This window comes from Oncorhynchus kisutch, linkage group LG7 (assembly GCF_002021735.2).
Source record: "Oncorhynchus kisutch isolate 150728-3 linkage group LG7, Okis_V2, whole genome shotgun sequence".
Taxonomy (NCBI): Eukaryota; Metazoa; Chordata; class Actinopteri; order Salmoniformes; family Salmonidae; genus Oncorhynchus; species Oncorhynchus kisutch.
This window is the reverse complement of record NC_034180.2, coordinates 16,998,072-17,022,744: the sequence shown is the minus strand read 5'-3', so window position 1 is coordinate 17,022,744 and position 24,673 is coordinate 16,998,072. Positions and strand designations below refer to the sequence as shown.

The following is a 24,673-nucleotide window of genomic DNA, read 5'->3' as shown; positions in this document are numbered from 1 at the left end:
TCATTTTAAATGGAACATATTACATGTTAATAACATATTAATGACTAGATTAGGAGAGGGACTCACAGAAAGAGAGAGAGAAAGCCGGAGAGAGAAATCTGGGTCGAGAGGAGAGGAGAGGAAGAGGCAGATTGGGCCTCTGCTCCAGCTGACTCGGTCATGGGAATGATTCGATTAGCACTGTGCATGAGCACGACTTATGTAACATACACACAAACATCTCAAAAAATAATGAAGGGACTGTCTCTGAGCCAAAAACACAAACCAACCAAGACTGGCATTCAGATAGAGGTCATGTCAGGGAAGATACATGCACACACCCACACAGACAATCGTACACACACACACACACACACACACGTGCGTCAGGAAAAATACACCTCCCTTGTTCTCCAGCACATACAGTATACTGTATAAAAACACTCTTAGCAGTGTTAATACAAAAAAATGACATTAACATGTCGCAATGGCAGTTGGTTGCACGACTCAAGACTGTGAGCCCACTGAGCTAAAAGTGTGAGCCCACTGAGCTCAAGATACAGGCAAGGGTAGCTCTGCTCCTTAGGGAATTGACAGATGTGTTAGTGCAGGGGTGGAGAAAACCCCTGCCTTAGAGTTCCAGTTAGAAGCTTCACTTTAATTAGTCACGTTAGATTTCTATAGATACAGTATACTGCACAATGGAGATGGAGTGCTCTCAAAAGTACATTCTTCTCTGATAAGTGGGTCATGGAGTGCACTTGAGAGTTGTCACTATGCAGACGTAGCGGCGTACAGGACACTTCAGAGTCGTTAGTGCGCACTGCTGCCCCTCACTTACCCACAACCCTCTGTGCCTCTATCTCATTGGAGGATCATTATGCAACCTTTCAGCCACTGTCTCTCTGTGCTGAAAGAATTTCCTCCACTAACCCTGAGAAATCATCTGCCTTCAGGTTACAAAGATCGTTGTTTCTGTGAGTTGTGTTGACAATGCTTGCTCTCAATAGACGTGATGTTGTTCTCCAACCATGTGTGCGTGTGCGTGTCTATGCCTGTTTGTCTCTGTGTATGTGTTTGTGTGTGAAACAACATGGACGTGTGGAGAGATTCTCTCAAACTGCCCGTGCTCCATTTCTTTAGAGGTTTCAACCAGAACTGAGCAACAAACGTAATCCATCTTTAAGAGCACTTCGGGTCCTAACCACATGTGACGAGAGAGCAGCAGCAGAGTGTGTATGTTTGTGTACTGCCGTGCGTTCCTGTTAGTCTCTCTGCCTTGTGTGTGTGTCTGTGTGTGTGTGTGTGTGTGTGTGTGTGTGTGTGTGTGTGTGTGTGTGTGTGTGTGTGTGTGTGTGTGTGTGTGTGTGTGTGTGTGTGTGTGTGTGTGTGTGTATGTTTGTGTACTGCCGTGCGTTCCTGTTAGTCTCTCTGCCTTGTGTGTGTGTCTGTGTGTGTGTGTATGTTTGTGTACTGCCGTGCGTTCCTGTTAGTCTCTCTGCCTTGTGTGTGTGTCTGTGTGTGTGTGTGTGTGTATGTTTGTGTACTGCCGTGCGTTCCTGTTAGTCTCTCTGCCTTGTGTGTGTGTCTGTGTGTCTGTGTGTCTGTGTGTCTGTGTGTGTGTGTGTGTGTGTGTTGGCCAGTGAACAGACAGAGATTGGTTAACAAACACACTGTATCACACAGCCTGTCATCCACTGGCTCCTCTCTAATGTTACACTGTCATATAGGCTTTACTGAGGGTTTGACCTCAGGGCCAGGTTAGGGATGATAAAAGCTATGTGTTGGTGTGGGTGTGTGTGTGTAATATTGGCTTTAGTGTGGGTTTAACCTCAGTGCCAGACACGATTCATTCAGGCTACATCAGAGTTCAGCTGAACTGACAGTGCACTCAGATATAGATTTCCTTCATGTGTAAATTCATTTACACAGCTTCAACATGCCATTTACATCAAAAATAGAGATTTGGTTGTAAAAAATGATCCTTTAATACACATTCTAAGTTCATTTGTCCAAATACCTTTGGTTCCCTAAAATGGGGCGACTCTGTACAAAGGGTGCTGTAATTTCTAAACGGTTCACCCAATATGGATGAAAATACCATCAAATGAAATCTGACAGTCTGCGCTTTAACCTCATCGTCATTGTAATAATATCAAGTGCAGAGCCAAAACAACAAAACATTTGTCCAAATGGACCTCACTGTATGCGACTGCAGAGACACATGGCGCGCGCGCGCACACACACACACACACACACACACATCCTGAGTGTTTTAGAGCTGAGAAGGGTCCAGATACTTTTTTTGCAATTTCACTTGTTTTTGAGAAACCCCAACCAGCGATTCACATCCTCATCCTCGTTGTGCAGCCCGGGGGATCATGAACAAATGCTCCACAAACACTCAAATATGTCCTTTTAGAAACTGAAAAGCTCTCAGTACAGTGATGCAGGTCTTTAAATGTTTTTGGAGCATTTGTTAAAAAAATATCCTGAGCCCCGGTACTGCACAACAGGTATGAGGAAGTGAATCGCTGGTTGGGGTAAGTGCACTTAATTCTCCTTTAAAGTAGTCAAATATTTAGTATTTGGTCCCATATTCTTAGCACACAATGACTACATCAAGCTTGTGCATTTGCAGTTTGTTTCAATTGTGTTTCAGATTATTTTGTGTCCAACAGAAAATAATGGTAAATAATGTAGATGTTTCTGAACACTTCTACATTCATGTGGATGCTACCATGGTTACGGATAATCCCGAATGAATCGTGAATACTGATGACTGAAAAAGATACAGAGGAACAAAGATAATACCCCCAAGACATGTTAAACTTTTACCATTACCAATAACAGGGGAGGTTAGCGTGGCTTGGGGGTATGATATTTGTGCATCTGTAACGTCACTCATCGATATTCACGATTCATTCAGGATTATCCGCAATCATGGTAGCATCCACATTAATGTAGAAGTGTTTAGAAACATATTATATTCTAATTTACAATAAAGGTTCATCTAAAATGACACAATACATTATTTACCATTAATTTCTATTGGGTACAAAATCATCTGAAACACAACCAAAACAAACTTCAAATGCTTCCAACAAGTGTGTAGAGTCACAAGCCTGATGTAATCATTGCATGCTTGGAATATGGGACCAAATACTAAACTTTTAACTACATTAATACACATATACAGTTGAAGTCGGAAGTTTACATACACCTTAGCCAATTACATTTAATCTTGTTTTTTCACAATTCCTGACATTTAATCCTAGTAAAAATTCCCTGTCTTAGGTCAGTTAGGATCACCACTTTATTTTAAGAATGTGAAATGTCAGAAAAATAGTAAAGATAATTATTTATTTCAGCTTTCATTTCTTTCATCACAAGTTTACATACACTCAATTAGTATTTGGTAGCATTGCCTTTAAATCGTTTAACTTGGGTCAAACATTTCAGGTACCTTCCACAAGCTTCCCACAATAAGTTGGGGGAATTTTGGCTCATTCCTCCTGACAGAGCTGGTGTAACTGAGTCAGGTTTGTAGGCCTCCTTGCTCGCACATGCCTTTTCAGTTCGGCCAACAGATTTTCCATATGATTGAGGTCAGGGCTTTGTGATGGCCACCCCAATACCTTGACTTTGTTGTCCTTAAAAGCCATTTTGCCACAACTTTGGAAGTATGCTTACGGTCATTGTCCATTTGGAAGATCAACACATATTGAAGCAACATTGGAAGATGTTGCTTCAATATGTGTCACGTTCTGACCTTTATTTCCTTTGTTTTGTCGTTATTTAGTATGGTCAGGGCGTGAGTTGGGGTGGGCAGTCTATGTTTGTTTTTCTATGATTTGGGATTTCTATGTTTCAGCCTAGTATGGTTCTCAATCAGAGGCAGGTGTCGTTAGTTGTCTCTGATTGAGAATCATACTTAGGTAGCCTGGGTTTCACTGTTTGTGGGTGGGTGTTTGTTTCCGTGTCTGTGCTTTTCACCACACGGTACTGTTTCGGTTTTTGTTCGTTTCACGTTTATTGTTTTTGTATTCATAGTGTTCAGTTTTTTAAATAAACAACCATGGACACTTACCACGCTGCGCATTGGTCTTCTGATCCTTCTCGCTTCTCCTCCTCAGATGAAGAGGAGGAGGAAAACCCTTACAATATGTCCACATATTTTCCTCCCTCATGATGCCATCTATTTTGTGAAGTGCACCAGTCCCTCCTGCAGCAAAGCACCCCCACATGATGCTGGCACCCCTATACTTCAAGGTTGGGATGGTGTTCTTCGGCTTGCAAGCCTCCCCCTTTTTCAAACAAACAAAACTATGGTTATTATGGCCAAACAGTTTTATTTTTGTTTCATCAGACGAGGGGACATTCCTCCAATAAGTACGATATTGTCCCCATGTGCAGTTGCAAACCGTAGTCTGTCTTTTTTATGGTGGTTTTGGAGCAGTGGCTTCTTCCTTGCTGAGCAGCCATGTCGATATAGGACTAGTTTTATAGATACTTTTGTACCTGTTGCCTCCAGCATCTTCACAAGGTCCTTTGCTGTTGTTCTGGGATTGATTTACACTTTTCGCACCAAAGCACGTTCACCTCTAGGAGACAGAACGCGTCTACTTTCTGATCAGTATGACAGCTGAGTGGTCCCATTCTGTTTATACTTGCGTACTGTTGTTTGAACAGATGAACGTGGTACCTTCAGGCATTGACTGCATTTTGATTATCCCATGATGGCACTGACTTTGAAGGTAGGCCTTGAAATACATCCACAGGTACACCTCCAATTGACTCAAATTATGTCAATTAGTCTATCAGAAGCTTCTAAAGCCATGACATCATTTTCTGGAATTTTCCAAGCTGTTTAAAGGCACAGTCAACTTAGTGTATGTAAACTTCTGACCCACTGGAATTGGGATACAGTGAATTATAAGTGTTGGAAAAATTACTTGTGTCATGCACAAAGTAGATGTCCTAACCGACTTGCCAAAACTATACAATACAATACAATACATTTGTGGAGTGGTTGACATATCCAAACCAGAAGCCATGGATTACAGGCAACATCCGCATCGAGCTAAAGGGTAGAGCTGACACTTTCAAGGAGCGGGAGTCTAATCCAGATGCTTATAAGAAATCCCGCTATGCCCTCAGACGATCCATCAAACAAGCGTCAATACAGGGTTAAGATTGAATTCTACAACATTGGCTCTGACGCTCGTCCGATGTGGCATGGCTTCAAAACTATTATGGTCTATAAAGGGAAACCCAGACACGAGCTGCCCAGTGACGTGAGCCTAATGCCTTGTATGCTCGCTTCGAGGCAAGCAACACTGAAGCATACACGAGAGCACCAGCTGTTCTGGATGACTGTGTAATAACGCTTTCGGTAGCGAAGAAAACCTTTATGTGAAACCTTTATGTGATGTGAAGAAAACCTTTAAACAGGTCAACATTCACAAAGCTGCTGGGCCAGACGGATTACCAGGACGTGACCTCAAAGCATACGTGGACCAACTGTCAAGTGTCTTTACTGACATTTTCAACATATCCCTGACCGAGTCTGTAATACCTACATGTTTCAAGCAGACCACCATTGTCCTTGTGCCCAAGAACACTAAGGTAACCTGCCTAAATGACCTCTGACCCGTAGCACTCACATCTGTAGCCATGAAGTGCTTTGAAAGGCTGGTCATGGCTCACATCAACACCATTATCCCAGAAACCCTAGACCCACTCCAATTTGCATACCGGTCCAACAAATCCACAGATGATGCAACCTCTATTGCACTCAACACTGCCCTTTCCCACCTGGACAAAAGGAACACGGGTAGGTAACAACACATTCGCCAAGCTGATCCTCAACACGGGGGCCCCTCAGGGGTGCATGCTCAGTCTCCTCCTGTACTCCCTGTTGACTCATGACTGCATGGCCAGGCACGACTCCAACACCATCATCAAGTTTGCCGATGACACAACAGTGGTACATACAGGCCTGATCACAGACAACGATGAGACAGCCTATAGGAAGAATGTCAGAGACCTGACCATGTGGTGCCAGGATAGCAACCTCTCCCTCAACGTGATCAAGATAAAGGAGATGATTGTGGATTACAGGAAAAGGAGGACCGCACACACCCCCATTCCCATCGACGGGGCTGTGGTGGAGCAGGTTGAGAGCTTCAAGTTCCTTGGTGTCCACGTCACCAACAAACTATCATGGTCAAAACACACTAAGAAAGTCGTGAAGAGGGCACGACAAAGCCTATTCCCACTCAGGAGACTGAAAATATTTGGGATGGGTCCTCAAAATGTTCTACAGCTGCACCATTGAGAGCATCATGGTTGCATCACTGACTGCTCAGCCTCCGACCACAAGGCACTGCAGAGGGTAGTGTGTACGGCCCAGTACATCACTGAGGCCAACGCTTCCTTCCATCCAGGACCTCTATACCAGGCGGTGTCAGAGGAAGGCCCTAAAAATTGCTAAAGACCCCAGCCACCCTAGTCATAGACTGTTCTCTCTGCTACCGCACGGCAAGCAGTACCGGTGTGCCAAGTCTAGGTCCAAAAGGCTTCCAAGCCATAAGACTCTTGAACAGCTCATCAAGGGGCTACCCAGACTATTTGCATTCCCCCCCCACTTATCTATTTTTTACTGAACACTTATTTATCTTAACTGCATTGTTGGTTAAGGGCTTGTAAGTAAGAATTTCACTGTAAGGTTGCATTCGACCCATGTGACAAATAGAATTTGATTTGATTTATTTCCCTTTATAATTTATTCGCCTTAGTATGACCTTCATACACGTACACATTTTTTTCCAAACAGTTTTTTTTGTGTCAGCAATTAGACATTGTTCTTAGGGGGGGGCTAGTTACCCCCTAGTACCCTAATATTACCTGGATCCACTTTAGATCTAATATCCCTAGCGAATTGATCTTGATCATCTGTTGTCTGCTTGATATACAGCAGGGTTAAGTTCGATTTAACAGAGAAAGCATCAAGGTAATGAGCCCATGTTTTTTTGTGTCGGATTGGACACCGACTTTAATGTGCACAATTGTGTAGGATAGAATACTGCACAACACCCAACGCTTTTCCTTTCAATTATTCTGGATATAATGACAACAAATGACATAGCCTAGTGGGCTATTCACACTATGATCTGGTAATGAAATAACATACATTTTGTTTTCCATGTTACACCTTCAATTTTAAACATTACAAGTAGGGAACAGATGGAAATTTACTGGGGGGTGGTGAAAAATATGGGATCCAAAACTGAGGCTTGTTTTCAAAATAAAGATGTTTATTGCAACAATCATGGTGCCCAGAGAATATATCAGTGCAAGAAAGTGCATAAATTAAAGGTAAAAACAAACGTTTCAGCCTCAGGCCATCATCAGTGTAAATTATCAGCACACACACCTGGTTTCTATTGCAATGATAATTGCATATGTCACATGATCGGGCAAGAAAATACATCAGAAAATCTATAAATTGTATTTATTTATTTTATTTCACCTTTATTTAGCCAGGTAGGCAAGTTGAGAACAAGTTCTCATTTACATCTGAGACCTGGCCAAGAATAAAGCAAAGCAGTTTGGCACATACCACAACACAGAGTTACACATGGAATAAACAAAATGTACAGTCAATAATACAGTTGAAGAAAATCTATATACAGTGTGTGCAAATGGGGTAAGAAAAGGGAGGTAAGGCAATAAATAGGCCATGGTGGCGAAGTAATTACAATATACTGATTAGACACTAGAGTGATTGATGTGCAGAAGATGAATGTGCAAGTAGAGATACAGGGGTGCAAAGAAGCAAGATAAATAAATAAATACAGTATGGGGATGAAGTAGCTGGATGGGCTATTTACAGATGGGCTATGTACAGGTGCAGTGATATGTGAGCTGCTCTGACAGCTGGTGCTTAAAGCTAGTGAGGGAGGTAAGAGTCTCCAGCTTCAGTGATTTTTGCAATTCATTCCAGTCATCAGCAGCAGAGAACTGCAAGGAAAGGCAGCCAAAGGAGGAATTGGCATTGGGGGTGACTAGAGAGATATACCTGCTGGATCGCGTGCTACGGGTGGGTGCTGCTATGGTGACCAGTGAGCTGAGATAAGGCGGGGCTTTACCTAGCAAAGACTTGTAGATGACCTGAAGCCAGTGGGTTTGGCGAAGAGTATGAAGCGAGGGCCAGCCAACGAGAGTGGACAGGTCGCAGTGGTGGTTAGTATATGGGGCTTTGGTGACAAAAATGGATGGCACTGTGATAGACTGCATCCAATTTAATTGAGTAGAGTGTTGGGGGCTATTTTGTAAATGACAGTACCTAGTACAATAGAATGCATGATCTACATTGTATACAAAATATACAAAAGCGAAACATCATAAATTACTGCCTATACATATACTGTACCATGTGAACATTTCCTCATAAGAAATAACACAGGATTTAAAGAGTAGGAAGCTAGAGACACCACTAGATGGGGGTATAAAACACAAAGAGGAAATATACCAGTTATGATGGGTGTAGAATTTTTAAATAGAACATCCACCTGCATTCTATCTGGAGAAGACCTCATTGAAGATGGACACCCCTTCGTGAACGTTTTATCTGCTGTTTAACACAGAAGGATGTGGAAGAGACGGGGCGACCGGCCTCTGAGAAATGACGAGCGATAGATTTAGAGTCATTTCTCCTTACAGCACTCTTGTGTTCTATAATACGTGTTCTTGTCGGTCTGGTTCTTACTGGTTTTGCCCACATATTGCTTATTGCATGGACAAGAGATAAGGTATATGGCATTAAAAGAGCTGCGAGTGAGGAACTGTTTGATAATGTATTGTTAGCCAGTGGCTGAGCTGCTGAATACGTTCACTTTTTTAAAAATATTTTTTTACAGGAATCCCTAAATGCCGCACAACTGCGACAGGGGTAGAAGTCACTTCATCCAGTCTTCCGTCATTTCTTATAGGGGAGACATGAGTGTCAGCCCGAGCAATGAAGTCCCTGATATTCCTGCCCTGCAGCGTGAAAGGAGAGAGGGGGGGGGGGGGGGTCAGATAAATTATTTGGGGCAAGCAGGATCAGCCATAAGCACATTCCAGTGTTTCTTAACAGCTCCCTTGATGCCATCGCTCAAAGGACAATATGTAGTGGTACAGATACAATGTTTTATTTGATTACTTTTATCCCTTCTGGTAGAGGTCTCATCAATGGTACGTACTTTACTGGGAGCATCATCAAGCCATTATTTTGTGTATGAGCGGGCCTCAAACAGTCTATACATTTTCATAGCCTCGTTTTCAAAGTCTGTTTTACCAGTACACATGCGTTTCAGTCTCAGAGATTGTGCGTACGGTGATCCCTTTTTCAGAAATGTGGGATGAGCACTAGCTGCGTATAGGATACTTTTCTTGTCCGTAGGCTTTGTGTACAAAGTAGTGGACAACGTAGACCCTGAGGTAAGGTGCACCGGTGTATCAAGGAAAGACATATCGCCATTGCCAATCTCTGATGTAAACTTGATAGATTGAACCGTATCATTAACGTCGTCGAGAAAATCAAACACATTGAAGGGACTCTTCCAAATGAGAAACACATAATCAACATATATTTTACATACATATATGATGGGAGAAGGGTTATTGTGCCAAATGAACTTGTCTTCAAGATAACCCACAAATAGACATTAATTGTTAGGAGAGAAAATGGAGCCCATAGTCACTACCTGTTTTTGTACATAGTAACAGTCTTCAAACAAAAAATAGTTATTGAACAGGAGTATACTCAGATCCAACAAAAAACCTGTAGAGGACATTGTGTCCCCTCTCTGTTCCAACAATAACTTTCAAGCCTCCAGTCCTTTGTCATCTAGGGTGATGAGAGAGAGATAGCTAAATAGTCATCCCCAATTTCAAGTTCAGGAAATCGCCCGTGTCTCACAACTATGAGGGCAATTGCACCACTATACTACTAAATGGATTAGTAGTAGAAGTCATGACAAACCTTTGACAAATCTTTGTTACCATGGCGAGAAGAGACCTGGGACTTTGAAAGAGGCATCTCAAAAGGAACTTATGTGGTTTAAAGGTTACGTGTTTGTGTCTCAGTCACCAGATCTCAACCAAACTGAACACGTATGGGAGATTCTTGTCCTTCTAAAAACCTGCTCTATGTAAAATATTGTGTGATTATAGCTTGGAAAATAAACATGACTGGAAGACAACATGTTTGTTTCCAACATACGGGCTGTTTTCGTAAAGAAGTTCACTTCTCATGTTTTGTTTCTTTGCCACGAAACGAATGAATATCGCGATACTGGTATTGTCCCGGCCCTATTATTAAGACACTTTATGTTGGTGTTGCCTTTATTTTGGCAGTTACCTGTATATCATAAAGCCTTTCTTAGGGTATAACTCTCAAACACATTGTTCTGAAACTACTGAACATCAAGCCTGCAAACCATGTTATGCTGGCTTGCAAAGTGATGTGTAATTCCTATTGGAATCCAGCCAGAGTGGGGATGTCTTGAACTTTTTAATTGTTTTCAGACGAGAATGACTGCCCAGGTAAGAATTGATTATTGAGACTAACTAAATAATATCAACTGGAACAGCCATCTCAGTAACAGGTGCAAGTCCAACTAAAATATTGGATTAGTTTAGAAAAATGTATGGCTAATGGTACTTCCTGATATTCAGCCAATCAGGTTGCAGCAGTCTGAAAGCAGTATGCAACATCAAGGAGTGATGCCACTCTAGCATGGTGATGGAAAATTATGTTTTATTAAGAGGTAAATCGGTGGGGTTTTAGCCTGCCAGTATCATCGGACCGGGCCAGTGTCTCCCGACCCCTCCTGTCTCAGCCTCCAGTATTTATGCTGCAATAGTTTGTGTCGGGGGGCTAGGGTCAGTCTGTTATATCTGGAGTATTTCTCCTGTCTTATCTGGTGTCCTGTGTGAATTTAAGTATGCTCTCTCGAATTCTCTTTTTTCCCCACTCTCTCTCTCTCGGAGGACCTGAGCCCTAGGACCATGCCTCATGACTGCCTGGCATGATGACTCCTTGCTGGCCCCAGTCCACCTGGCCGTGCTGCTACTCCAGTTTCAACTGTTATGGAACCCTGACCTGTTCACCTGTTCATGCCATCTTGTCCCAGACCTGCTGTTTTCAACACTCTAGAGACAGCAGGAGCGGTAGAGATACTCTGAATGATCGGCTATGTAAAGCCAATTGACATTTACTCCGGAGGTGCTGACCTATTGCACCCTCGACAACCACTGTGATTATTATTATTTGACCCCGCTTGCATCTTTGAACATCTTGGCCATGTTCTGTTATAATCTACACCCGGCCAGCCAGAAGAGGACTGGCCACCCCTCATAGCCTGGTTCCTCTCTAGGTTTCTTCCTTCCTTCCTTTCTAGGGAGTTTTTCCTAGCCAATGTCCTTCTACACCTGCATTGCTTGCTGTTTGGGGTTTTAGGCTGGGTTTCTGTACAGCACTTTGTGACATCAGCTGATGTAAGAAGGGCTTTAGAAATACATTTAATTGAAAATTGATTGAAATTGAAGAAATGGATGCCCTTACAATCTGAATGTAGGATGTTTTATGTACGAGCCGGGCGCTGGGGGGGATACGAGTGTATAGCCGGCTGCATAGATTCCAGTTGGATGCAGACAAATGACCTAAAAGGAAAAATAGCGCCATCTGCCGGCCACCCGTGATACAATGTGCACACGTCAATAAAAAAACTCCACTACATACTGTAAAATAAGTTGTTTTCTCCTCATGTACACACTAAAACTTATTCAACAACATTTTCTGAAGGATGGATGCATACTGCATTACAAGCACAGACTTTTTCTGAAAGAGGTAAGACAGAAACAAAAACAGTTTGAAGGGAACTGGACCAAACATCTACATTTATTTATATATATAAAAATAAGTACAAATACAGTTGTGTAATGTACAAAAATTACAACAAATATTACATGATGTTTGGTTGAAACAGTAGGACACACTAGGACACCAGGTCTTTGTAATGGTATTTGTCTGATATCGTCAATACCTTGTCCCAGGCCTTGATGCTTCCCAGAAAAGTTAGCACGTCGCTCACCACGGGCCTACAGGAAATAGAAACCACCTTACATACATTATCAAAACACTACCCTGACCATATCACATGGTTCTGCCTATATCATAAAAGTATATATTTGAGGTAGGTAGGCAATGTTACCGTGTGTTGGGGTGGTCAGGCTGTTGTTTGTATACTGAATGGGCTGTCTGGAGGAGATGGTCACTGAAGGACTTCAGGTGAGAGGGACAGGAGCTCACGTCTTTAAACCAGGACTGAGGAAAACACGCCGGGACCTGCTCAGCGAAAGAGATGGAGAGAGACGAGAGAGAGCAATAAATCTCAGTTCAATTTGAGAAAAACCTGAAAATGACACCACTAAACTTGAGCCATCTCGAAGACGGCAGAGCAATTACTCCACTAGAGAACACCTTGAAACCCCCGTAGGCAACACATCAACATTAGACACACGCAATTCACCTACACACCTTCTTGCATTTATGGACAGAGTCCTGAGATGGGGTCTCGTTGAGTAGTGTCATCATTCAGGTAGCAGTTCAGGAGTTTGTCCAACATCAAGCTCCTTTAGAGCGTGTTCAGGTATCAAACCACCCCACCGGCCCACGTTACCGAAGACCTGACACGCAAGATGGAAACACCACTAAAGCAATGGATGTCACAGAAATGGCAAGAGAGACCACGCAGTAAAGGCAGGGGAATTAGCTGCAGAAGGCAACATGCAAGGAGCTGTGACACGAAAGCCCTCCATCTCTTGACTGGACTTTACTGGTAGATGTTGTTACGGGCTAACTAGCCACATGGTCAGTCACCACAGTGCACTATAAACCCTCTTTTAGAAAACGCATCATGGAACAAGACCTTTAAACCAAGTGTTGTTTTACGTACCTTCACGGCTGTCTAGAACGGCTGGTCTCTGAACCGCCTCTTTGGAGAGGATTTGTCATCTAAAAACCCGCCAGAACACCAGGGCGTCCTGGTAAAGTACTGTAAGCTACGGCATGACAAGCTTGGTATGACACATGAATTCCAGTAACTACTTAAATAAATCACAAGTCACTTACTTCTTAGGGTCGTGAGGAATGAAGATTTCATCACGGACGGACAGACGGTGAAGTGACGGAGTGAGAGAGAGAAAGTAAGTGTGTTTGTGTGAGACTTAGAAAGTAGAGGGGTGAATATCTTACCTGTTCCCCCAGGGTGTCGCTTGACTTGCATCCCAATCTGTTGCTCCTCCCACAGGTTATTCTCCTCTCTCACCTGGTCATCAGAGCCACTGTCATCACCATCACTCCCTCCAGTATTAACAAGCACAGAGTGAGTGACAGAGCCATATACAGAATTACAGAGAAAGACATTCACTTCCTCCTGTACCACCACAACAAGGACTAAAAACAAAGTGCATAACAACAACTGGTTTCAGCACCCAGTCAAAGGAGGTGTGATAAACACTGAGTATACAAAACATTATGAACACCTGCTCTTTCCATGACAGACTGACCAGGTGAAAGCTAGGATCCCTTATGGATTCTATTTGTTAAATCCACTTCAAAATCAGTGCAGATGAAGGGGAGGAGACAGGTTAAAGAAGGATTTTAAGCTTTGACACAATTGAGACGTAGATTGTGTATGTGTGCCATTCAGATGGTGAATGGGCAAGAAAGAATATTTAACTGCCTTTGAACGGGGTTTGGGTAGTAGGTGCCAGGCACACCGGTTTGCATCAAGAACTGCAATGCTGCTGGGTCTTTCACACTCAACAGTTTCCAGTGTGAATCAAGAATGGTCCACCACCCAAAGGACATCCAGCCAACTTGACACAACTGTGGGAAGCATTGGAGTCAACATGGGCCAGCATCCCAGTGGAATGCTTGACATCTTTTAGAGTCCATGCCCCGATGAATATTAGGAAGGTGTTCCTAATTAGAGGTTACACCAGCCTCATCTTGGGAGTTGATAGGCTTGAAGTCATAAACAGAGCAATGCTTGACGCACAACGAAGAGCTGCTGGCAAAACGCAACAAAAGTACTGTTTGAATGAATGTTTACGCGCCTGCTTCTGCCTACCACTGCTCAGATACTTGTATGCTCAGTCAGATTATATGCAACGCAGTACACGCTAGATAATATCTAGTAATATCATCAACCATGTGTAGTTAACTAGTGATTATGATTGATTGTTTTTTATAAGATACGTTTAATGCTAGCTAGCAACTTACCTTGGCATTTGCGTAACAGGCAGTCTCCTTGTGGAGTGCAACGAGAGAGAGGCAGGTCATTATTGCGTTGGACTAGTTAACTGTAATGTTGCAAGATTGGTTTCCCGAGCTGACAATGTGAAAATCTGTCGTTCTGGGGGCTCTCCCAGTCTTTGCCCAGGGAGATGTAGTCCTTCTGGGCTCTGGCCTTCTGATGCTGCCTGGATCCTCCTCACGTCCGGGATCACCACTACACACAACAACACAAGGCATATCATTCAGAACACTGCTTATCTGTGTTGACCAGGGGTGGACCTGGACCTGAGATTACAAGAAATCCTGCTATGCCCTCCGACGATCAATCAAACAGGCAAAGCGTCAATACAGGGCTAAGATTGAATCATACTACACTGGCTCCGACGCTCGTCTTATGTGGCAGGGCTTGCAAACATTTACAGACTACAAAGGGAAGCACAGCCGCGAGCTGCCCAGTGACACGAGCCTACCAGACGAGCTAAATCACTTCTATGCTCGCGTCGAGGCAAGCAACACTGAGGCATGCACGAGAGCATCAGCTGTTACGGACGACTGTGTGATCACGCTCTCCGTAGCCGACGTGAGTAAGAACGTTAAACTGGTGAACATACACAAGGCTGCGGGGCCAGACAGATTACCAGGACGTGTGCTCCGGACATGTGCTGACCAACTGGCAAGCGTCTTCACTGACATTTTCAAAATGTCCCTGATTGAGTCTGTAATACCAACATGTTTCAAGCAGACCACCATAGCCCAATTTTTCAGTTTTTGATTTGTTAAAAAAGTTTGAAATATCCAATAAATGTCGTTCCACTTCATGATTGTGTCCCACTTGTTGTTGATTCTTCACAAAAAAATACAGTTTTATATCTTTATGTTTGAAGCCTGAAATGTGGCAAAAGGTCGCAAAGTTCAAGGGGGCCGAATACTTTCGCAAGGCACTGTATCTGCGTGAATGACCTGGTTTATGTTTCTGAGTGGAGGACTTCGATGATCTGGATGACATGGAGGAGGCAGGAGTGGATGTGGTTGACTTGGCGTCTCAGTCGCTCTCTGGGGACAGCTCTTCTCCGGACACATCACTACCGGACTGCTGTAATGTAGAAATTGTGCACCAAGATTGCATTTTTAAAAACCTGTTATATTAAATTAAGTGCCTCTTAATATAGAATTCAATATATAGACAGACTTGCAAAAGGGCCAAAATTCAGAATTTTTACATGTCCCTCCATGCACCCTCTAACTTCTAGGAAGTTGGATGGGACTTGATTTGAACCCATTTAACCCCAACATTTCTCCAAGTTTTCATAATTACTGTAAAGCCCTAATTATTGAGTTGATTTGACAAAGACATTTCTGAAGATGAAATAAATAATAATGTGACTAGGGATTTATTTAAGTCTATCCCTCATTTTAAGGTCAACCCAATTACGTGAACTGAACTCAAATCAAAGTTTATTTGTCATGTGCGCCATGTACAACAGGTGTAGGTAGACCTTACAGTGAAATGCTTACTTACAGGCTCTAAATAATAGTGCAAGAAAAGGAGAGTGTGTATATGTAAGTAAAGAAGTAAAACAACAGTAAAAAGACATTTGAAAAAAAAAAGAGTAGCAAGGCTATATACAGACACCGGTTAGTCAGGATTATTGAGGTAGTATGCACATGTAGGTATTGTTAAAGTGACTATGCATATATGATGAACAGAGAGTAGCAGTAGCGTAAAAAGAGCGGTTGGCGGGTGGTGGGACACAATGCAGATAGCCCGGTTAGCCAATGTGCGGGAGCACTGGTTGGTCGGGCCAATTGAGGTAGTATGTACATGAATGTATAGTTAAAGTGACTATGCATATATGATATACAGAGAGTAGCTGCAGTGTAAAAGAGGGGTTGGGGGGAGGCACACAATGCAAATAGTCCAGGTAACCAAATCAAATGTATTTATATAGCCCTTCTTACATCAGATGATATCTCAAAGTGCTGTACAGAAACCCAGCCTAAAACCCCAAACAGCAAGCAATGCAGGTGTAGAAGCACGGTGGCTAGGAAAAACTCCCTAGAAAGGCCAGAACCTAGGAAGAAACCTAGAGAGGAACCAGGCTGAGGGGTGGCCAGTCCTATTCTGGCTGTGCCGGGTGGAGATTATAACAGAACATGGCCAAGATGTTCAAATGTTCATAAATGGTCAAATAATAATAATCACCGTAGTTGTCGAGGGTGGAGCAAGTCAGCACCTCAGGAGTAAATGTCATTTGGCTTTTCATAGCCGATCATTAGGAGTATCTCTACCGCTCCTGCTGTATCTTGAGAGTTGAAAACAGCAGGTCTGGGACAGGTAGCATGTCCGATGAACAGGTCAGGGTTCCATATCCGCAGGCAGAACAGTTGAAACTGGAGCAGCAGCACGGCCAGGTGGACTGGGGACAGCATTTGGTAACCATTTGGTTACCTGTTCAGGAGTCTTATGGTTTGGGGGTAAAAACTGTTGAGAAGCCTTTTTGTCCTAGACTTGGCACTCCGGTACCGTTTGCCATGCGGTAGTAGAGAGAACAGTCTGACTGGGGTGGCTGGGGCCTTTGACAATTTTTAGAGCCTTCCTCTGACACCGCCTGGTGTAGAGGCCCTGGATGGCAGGCAGCTTAGCCCCAGTAATGTACTGGGCACTACGCACTACCCTCTGAAGTGCCTTGCGGTCAGAGGCCGAGCAATTGCCGTACCAGGCAGTGATGCAACCGGTCAGGATGCTCTCGATGTTGCAGCTGTAGAACCTTTTGAGGATCTCAGGACCCATGCCAAATCTTTTGTTTCCTGAGGGGGAATAGGCTTTGTCGTGCCACACTTCACGACTGTCTTGGTGTGTTTGGACCATTCTAGTTTGTTGTTGATGTGGACACCAAGGAACTTGAAGCCCTCAACCTGCTCCACTACAGCTCCGTCAATGAGAATGGGGGTGTGCTTGGTGCTCCTTTTCCTGTAGTCCACAATCATCTCCTTAGTCTTGGTTACGTTGAGGAATTGGTTTTTATTCTGGCACCACCCGGCCAGGTCTCTGACCTCCCTATAGGTTGTCTCGTCGTTGTCGGTGATCAGGCCTACCACTGTTGTGTCGTCTGCAAACTTGGAGTGGCCATGCAGTCGTGGGTGAACAGGGAGTGCAGGAGGGGACTGAGCACGTACCCCTGGGGAGCTCCAGTGTTGAGGATCAGCGTGGCAGATGTGTTGCTACCTACCCTCACCACCTGGGGGGGGCCCACACGGAAGTCCAGGATCCAGTTGCAGAGGGAGGTGTTTAGTCCCAGGTTCCTTAGCTTAGTGATGAGCTTTGAGGGTACTATGGTGTTGAACGCTGAATAGCATTCTCACATAGGTGTTCCTTTTGTCCAGTTGGGAAAGGGAAGTGTGGAGTGCAATTGAGATGGCATCATCTGTGGATATTTTTGGGCGGTATGCAAATTGGAGTGGGTCTAGGGTTTCTGGGATAATGGTGTTGATGTGAGCCATTACTAGCCTTTCAAAGCACTTCATGGCTTCGGTACGTGAGTGATATGGGTCTGTAGTCATTTAGGCAGGTTGCCTTAGTGTTCTTGGGCACAGGGACTATGGTGGTCTGCTTGAAACATGTTGGTATTAGACTCAATCAGGGACATTTTGAAAATGTCAGTGAAGACACCTGCCAGTTGGTCAGCACATGCCCAGAGCACACGTCCTGGTAATCAATCTGGCCCCGCAGCCTTGTGTATGTTGACCTGTTTAAAAGGTCTTACTCACGTCGGCTATGGAGAGCGTGATCACACAGTCATCCGGAACAACTGGTGCTCTCATGCATGTTTCAGTGTTACTAGTCTCGAAGCGAGCATAGAAGTGATTTAGCTCGTCTGGTAGGCTCGTCTCACTGGGCAGCTCTCGGCTGTGCTTCCCTTTGTAGTCTAATAGTTTGCAAGCCCTGCCACATGCGACGAGCGTCGGAGCCGGTGTAGTACGATTCAATCTTAGTCCTGTATTGACGCGTTGCCTGTATGATGGTTCGTCGGAGGACATAGCGGGAATACTTATAAGCTTCCGGGTTAGAGTCCCGCTCCATGAAAGCGGCAGCGCTATCCTTTAGCTCTGTTGCCTGTAATCCATGGCTTCTGGTATGTACGTACAGTCACTGTGGGGACTACGTCCTCGATGTACTTATTGATAAAGCCAGTGACTGATGTTGTGTACTCCTCAATGTCATCGGAAGAATCCCGGAACATATTCCAGTCTGTGCTAGCAAAACAGTCCTGTAGTTTAGCATCTGCTTCATCTGACCACTTTTAATTGACCGAGTCACTGGTGCTTCCTGCTTTAATTTTAGCTTGTAAGCAGGAATCAAATCAGGAAGATAGAGTTATGGTCAGATTTGCCAAATGGAGGGCGAGCTTTGTACATGTCTCTGTGTGTGGAGTAAAGGTGGTCTAGATGTTTTTCCCCCTCTGGTAGCACATTTAACATGCTGATAGAAATTAGGTAAAACTAGGCCACTAGGAGCACTGCCTCTGGATGAGCATTTTCCTGTTTGCTTATGGTGGAATACAGCTCATTGAGTGCGGTTTTAGTGCCAGCATCGGTCTGTGGTGGTATGTAGACATTTACGAAAAATACAGATGAAAACTCTGTAGGTGGGTAGTGTGGTCTACAGCTTATCATGAGATACTCTACCTCAGGCAGGCAAAACCTGGAGACCTTAGATATCATGCACCAGCTATTGTTTACAAAATATGCATAGGCTCCCGCCCCATGTCTTACCAGAAGCTGCTGTTCTGTCCTGCCTATAGAGTGTATAACCCGCCAGTTTATGTTCTTAATGTCGTCGTTCAGCCACGACTCGGTGAAACATAAGATATTACTGTTATTAATGTCCTGTTTGTAGGATATACTTGCTTTCAGTTGGTCCCATTTATTTTCCAGGATTGAACGTTAGCTAGCAGGATGGAAGGCAAGGGCAGATTAGCCACTCGTCACCTGATCCTCACAAGGCACTCTGATATCTTTCCGCAAAACCTCTGCTTCCTTTTCTAGCAAATCATGGGGATTTGGGCCTGGTCGGTGTCTGTTGTAGTATACCTCTCCGTCCGACTCATTGATGAAAAACTCTTCGTCCAATTTGAGGGGAGTAATCCCAGTTCTGATATCCAGAAGCTATTTTCAAATCAGAAGAGACGGTAGCAGCAACATTATGTACAAAACAAGTTACAAACAAAGCGAAAAAACATACAAAATAGCATGGTTGGTTAAGAGCCGATAAGACGGCAGCCCCCCTCCCGGGGACATTTTTCTTCACCAGTTATAACACTGAATAATGAGTATGGAGATGTGAAGCAGGAGTCATTACTGACCCAATTAGAGCAATGTTAATCTCTGAGCCATTCTGCAATTATGCAAGCATGACATGCAAAGTTATAAAATAGTAAATTAGGTAGTGCCAGGCCTCCTAAATTATATGGTAGCTTCAGTTTACTAATTGTCAACCTTGGTCAATTTTCTGTACCATATAAAGACTGAAAAGGTATTTATTGAGTTAAAAGTATTTTTTGTGATTATATAAATGGGACCGCCTGGGATGGATACAGTCTGGGGAAAATATTCATTTGAAATCAAATTAATTCTACCCAACCATTATAATGGCATGTCCCTCTACCTACCTAGGTCTTCCTTAACTGCCCGAAGTACAGGTGCAAAGTTGCCGTTAGACAGGTTGTGAAGTTTATTTGAAATGTTTAACCCAGGATAAACAAAATCATTTTTTGTCCAATTGAACAGGAAGTCATTCAAATTGTTGTTGTCACTCAAGCTCCGTAGAGGTATAGCTTCTGATTTATTCAAATGTACTATGTGGCCAGAGAAATAGCCAAATCTCTTAATTAAGTCAGTAAGAATGGGAATAGAGGTTTCTGGATTAGAAATCAATAGCAAAATAGCATCCGCATATAGAGATACAATGTGGGTTTGGAGATTATGGTAGAGTTGCCAGACAGAAACCGCTCCTCAGTAAAAGGCACATGACAGCCCGCTTGAAACCAAGATTGAACTCTTTGGCCTGAATGCCAAGCATCACATCTGGAGGAAACGTGGCACCATCCCTACGGTAAAGCATGGTGGTGGCAGCATCATACAGTGGGGCTGTTTTTCAGCGGCAGGGACTGGGAGACTAGTCAGGTTCAAGGGAAAGATGAACAAAGCAAAGTACAGAGAGGCCCGTGAGTGAACCTGATCCAACATCTCTGGAGAGACTTGAAAATAGCTGTGCATCGACACTTCCCATCCAACCTGATGAAGTTTGAGGAAATCTGCAGAGAACAATGGGAGAAACTACCCAAATCCAGGTGTACTGAGCGTGTAGTGTCATACTCAAGAAGACTCAAGGCTGTAATTGCTGCCAAAGGTGCTTCAACAAAGTACTGAGTAAAGGGTCTGAATATGTATGTAAATGTGATATTTAAAAATACATAAAAATTACTTGCAAAAATGTCTAAACCTTTTTTTGCTTTGTCTTTGTGGGGTATTGTGTGTAGATTGAGAGGGGAGGGACAATTTAATCCATTTTAGAATAAGGCTGTAACGTAACAAAACGTGGAAAAAGTCAAGGGGTCTGAATACTTTCCGGGTGCACTATGTAGCTAAGGGGAGGAGTGAATCTCAAAATGTACTCTTGATTCCTCATATCCTCCCTAGTCTTCTCAAAATTAATTTTGGGATTAGTTCTGAGGTCCCTCTTATCTTCTCTTCCAATGTGTTTTGAGGAGGCAAGGAAATACAATTGGTTCACCTTGTTAATGTCCTTTCTTCTACCTGCACTATGGAACTGGGCAGGTGAAAGCAAAATCCTGGAAGATGTTTTACATATTGCTGCGATCTGTCCTGTGTTTTCAGATAAATACAAAGTAAGGCACAAGGAGGGAAGCCACATAACAGTACAGTGGGCTTCTTAAGTTATTGACGTTAGAAATGTATTGGGCCTGTACTTAACCTTTTTAGTATTTGGGTGACAGTCTATGGTGCTTACATAAAAATAAAAAGTAAAAGCCTACCTTTGTCGTCAGAGAAGCTGAGCACGTTAATTTTATTTCGTCCATCCTTGTTCTCTTTGCTGTGAGGCGATCTAGTAACCGCGATCGATCAATTCTGTGATCTTCCACTACGTCTTCAGCACCACTCGAGTCCCACTTGTTCTGCGACAACTTGAAGGGCTTTATGCTATCAGCGGTAACTTGTGTTTTACCTATGTCACCACCCTCTCCGTTCTTCTGTTCAGCTTCATCGCTCGATTCTCCTTTCTTTTGCCTAAAATGTCTTCGTGGTTTTTTGTTGAACATATTTTCTGTATCGCCATGTAAATAAATCACAATACGGTAAGTGGTAAATAAATTTCAGATGTACATATGTCGCAATCCTCTCGCAATGTATTCCGGGTCTTGTAGTTTGTCAGTGTCGAGGACTCGGTCGTGCTTGGGGTGCATTCACAATCCCAATTTTACCAATATTTGACATGATAGCTTAATGAAAAAACACCATGGAGTCTAGAAAAACACTGATATTAAATATGTTTTCTTAAAATTGTTTCCTATTCCTTATTTTTAGCTGATCTGACAAGAGGAATAGAGTACCACAGTATGAGTCATAATACCAATATGGGGAATGGTTCCAATAATTATCCCACCATTCATTTTTCCCATATGGGATCTTAGAAACACTTAACATAAGGGCTGTGTTTCATGTAGGCTACCCTGGTGTGACGTTTTGATAACTGTGTAAATCTCGCTTGGTCAAGGTGACTTTTATCAATATATTCCCCTGTATTTACCCCCCAGAAATGAAATTCTAATTAGATTAAAGAACTGCACATGCCATGATGATCTGAAAGAGACTGCTGAATCGAAGCAAAGGTAAGAACCTCTGGATTAACTATCTAATGTTAGCTAAATGTAGTAATGAATAAATTGGCTACAATTCTTTAAATGTACAATTCTGTGAACTATCATGGGGAAGTTTTAAATTGACACTACCTGTTAGCAAAGGTGTCAGTTAGAGATGACATGGAGGAGCTTACAGGGATTTGCAGTTTTGCAATGTCTACGTTGATGCTTATTAGCATTTTCGAATAGGAGTAACATTAGATAGTTAATCCAGCGATTCTTACCTTTGCCTCGATTCAGCAGTCTCTTTCAGATCATCATGGCATGTGCAGTTCTTTATGATAGCCACATTAGCATCTAATTAGCATTTCATTTCTGGGGGGTAAATACAGGCGAATATATTGATAAAAGTCACCTTGTCCTAGAGAAATTTACATGGTTATCAAAACGTCACGCCAGGGTAAGCCTACACGAAACACAGCCCTTATTAAGTGTTTCTAAAAATCCCCTATGGGAAAAAATGAATGGTGGGAAAAGGATTGGAACCATTTCCCTGTTTGACCGCTAGGTTTGACGGATAATTGTGACAGCTCCACTGTGGTGCTCTAAATCCGTCATTGGAAATGTTCTGTCCTCATATGGGGCTCTGATCCTCTGTTACCCATGCACTGAAATTCAAAATGGATCAAATAACAGCAACTTCGAGGAGTGAGCCTTGTGGGTGTGTGTGGCTGGCTTGGGAGGTCGGTATGCCCGAAGGCATATACATTCTGGATCAGTTTACCCTCTCGCAGTACCAGTCTTAACCGCACAATAGCTGACCGCTGAAACTGACCTTAGATCAGCGTTTAGGGCAAATCCATGCGCGCGCCCCCGACGCTGTCTCTCCACCTCCCAGTCCAGGTCAAACAGAGCCGTTCTCGCGCACCGTCCACCCACACCCGCCTGTCAGCCATGTTGTTCGTGTGACCCAGCTGTCAGCAACAGGTCCAGTTGACTAAACTAGACATTCTTCTCGGAATTACCTCATTTTGCCAATAAGCGACGACTGCATAACGCCAGGGAGACTTTCATTGCGGACAGAAAAGTGGAGAAAGTAGTTGTTGTTTTTTGCCGGATGATTGAGAGGTAAGCGACGTAACGCGTTAGTCACCCGAAACTGCCAAGCTGCTTTCCTAGCGAGTCCATGTTATGGCTTGAACATTGAGCTACTGCTAGGCGTACAATACAATATTGATTGAATGTAGTTAACTACTTAACTAACCACGTTATTACGCTTAGCGATTTTGATACACTGAAATATGTAACGTATATCAACCATTAGAAGTGTACCGTCACACGAACTTGTTTGAAGTTAGAAGGAAAACGACCTAACCTAAAGTAATGTTAGTTAACGTAGCTAGCTACATTAGCTACGTTAGCTCCCTCAGATTTCTCAAACAGAACTTGTTGAACAGGTTACAAACGTGTCTCTCTTGCTTTAGACAAGTAAATGAGATTGCAATAGTACTTATTGTACAATGTAGCACTCTGCGAAGTGCGTCAGATTGCTATTCCTATTCATGAATTAAACTATCCTCCACTTGAACTCAGGGACTCCACATCAATGTCAATCATTATTATACCAGGTCATTCCAAACATAATCATTTTTGTTTTCTGGCAGCAAAGCTTGGTGTTGTGATTCTACACTTACCTAAAATCCCGTGCCCGAGGCAGGCTCCTGTTAAAGCTTTCATTAATAGTGGACGTGGTATTAGAATTGTTAGCCTGTACTGTCCTGCCTGTATTCATTTGGGTAGTGCTGAATGGTCCGGACTCACCTGATGTCAGTATACAGATGATGAAGGTTGATTATTTAACACTCAAACAGACTGCAGCCAAACTACTTTCCATAACTTTAGGGCCATCGAACAGGGATCAACAACAGAACTAGTGAGGGACAGGGATAAACAGAGCTGTGTCAGGGCACGGGCTGGTTTGGCTGTGGTCCAAGGATCCTTGTGTAAAGTGCGGATTGCATGATGTGGGACAGTGGTGGTCGCCCTATTGTCATCTCTCTCTCCACTGTCACAATTGATGTGGGATGTGTGCTCCAGCACAAAATGGCTGCCATGGCATGCATCAAACCTGATGGGTACTATGCCTACACATAACCCCACAGTGCTCGCCATCATGTATACAGTTAATAACAGAAAGTACAGTTATTTTAACAGTAACATTCTGTCTTAGGGTATACCATTGGAGAGGCGTGCAATATATTTGCTGTACTTGTGCCTGTTTGGTAATGCTTTTCCCAAGCCTGAGTATATCTGTAGTTCGTGGAAGGAATGCGTTTTTTACATCGTCGACCAGTGCTCAGGAAACAATTAAATCCACTTGTTAGATGCTACCACCCTCCTCCAAATCAAAACCAAACATGGATGTCAATGTTGCGTGCACGCGCTTCGTTCTACTTCCTCT

General features: G+C 43.3%; 2 protein-coding genes across 17 annotated transcripts in view; one reads left to right on the top strand and one right to left on the bottom strand.

Annotated features, from left to right (window-relative positions):
* Positions 1 to 7,283: 7,283 nt before the first annotated feature.
* LOC109894233 (GC-rich sequence DNA-binding factor 2) lies at positions 7,284 to 23,179 on the bottom strand. 16 transcript variants are annotated; one of them, XR_004210576.1, is made up of 8 exons: positions 21,388 to 23,057; positions 14,318 to 14,546; positions 13,163 to 13,393; positions 12,987 to 13,074; positions 12,569 to 12,717; positions 12,243 to 12,376; positions 12,075 to 12,129; positions 7,284 to 9,024 (listed from the first exon to the last, which is right to left on the bottom strand). XR_004210576.1 is itself a non-coding variant. In XM_020487549.2 (4 exons), exons 1-4 carry the CDS (start codon positions 12,623 to 12,625, stop codon positions 8,884 to 8,886), a joined length of 387 nt encoding a protein of 128 aa, XP_020343138.2. In that variant the 5' UTR covers positions 12,626 to 13,818; the 3' UTR covers positions 7,284 to 8,883. The 16 variants fall into 16 exon arrangements, 1 of the variants encoding a protein (XP_020343138.2); XR_004210572.1 differs by lacking the exon at positions 7,284 to 9,024 and adding an exon at positions 15,293 to 15,425 and having other exon boundaries at positions 11,900 to 12,129; positions 21,388 to 22,077; XR_004210573.1 differs by lacking the exon at positions 7,284 to 9,024 and adding an exon at positions 15,293 to 15,425 and having other exon boundaries at positions 11,900 to 12,129; positions 13,286 to 13,393; positions 21,388 to 22,076.
* LOC109894231 (intersectin-2) overlaps positions 23,161 to 24,673 on the top strand; it is a 39,938-nt gene continuing 38,425 nt past the window's right edge. The window contains exon 1 of the mRNA XM_020487545.2: positions 23,161 to 23,340. The gene's annotated coding sequence lies outside the window, so the exon portion shown is untranslated. The remainder of the gene's footprint in view (positions 23,341 to 24,673) is intronic.

What these genes read in the sequence shown, in the direction of transcription:
- LOC109894233 (XM_020487549.2), bottom strand. Translation starts at nt 12,625, where the DNA reads ATGATGACACTACTCAACGAGACCCCATCTCAGGACTCTGTCCATAAA. An exon ending in CTGTCCATAAATGCAAGAAG is followed by an intron (nt 12,377 to 12,568) that starts GTGTGTAGGTGA and finishes TTCGCTGAGCAG; the next exon opens with GTCCCGGCGTGTTTTCCTCA. An exon ending in GCATCAAGGCCTGGGACAAG is followed by an intron (nt 9,025 to 12,074) that starts GTATTGACGATA and finishes TTCACGCTGCAG; the next exon opens with GGCAGGAATATCAGGGACTT.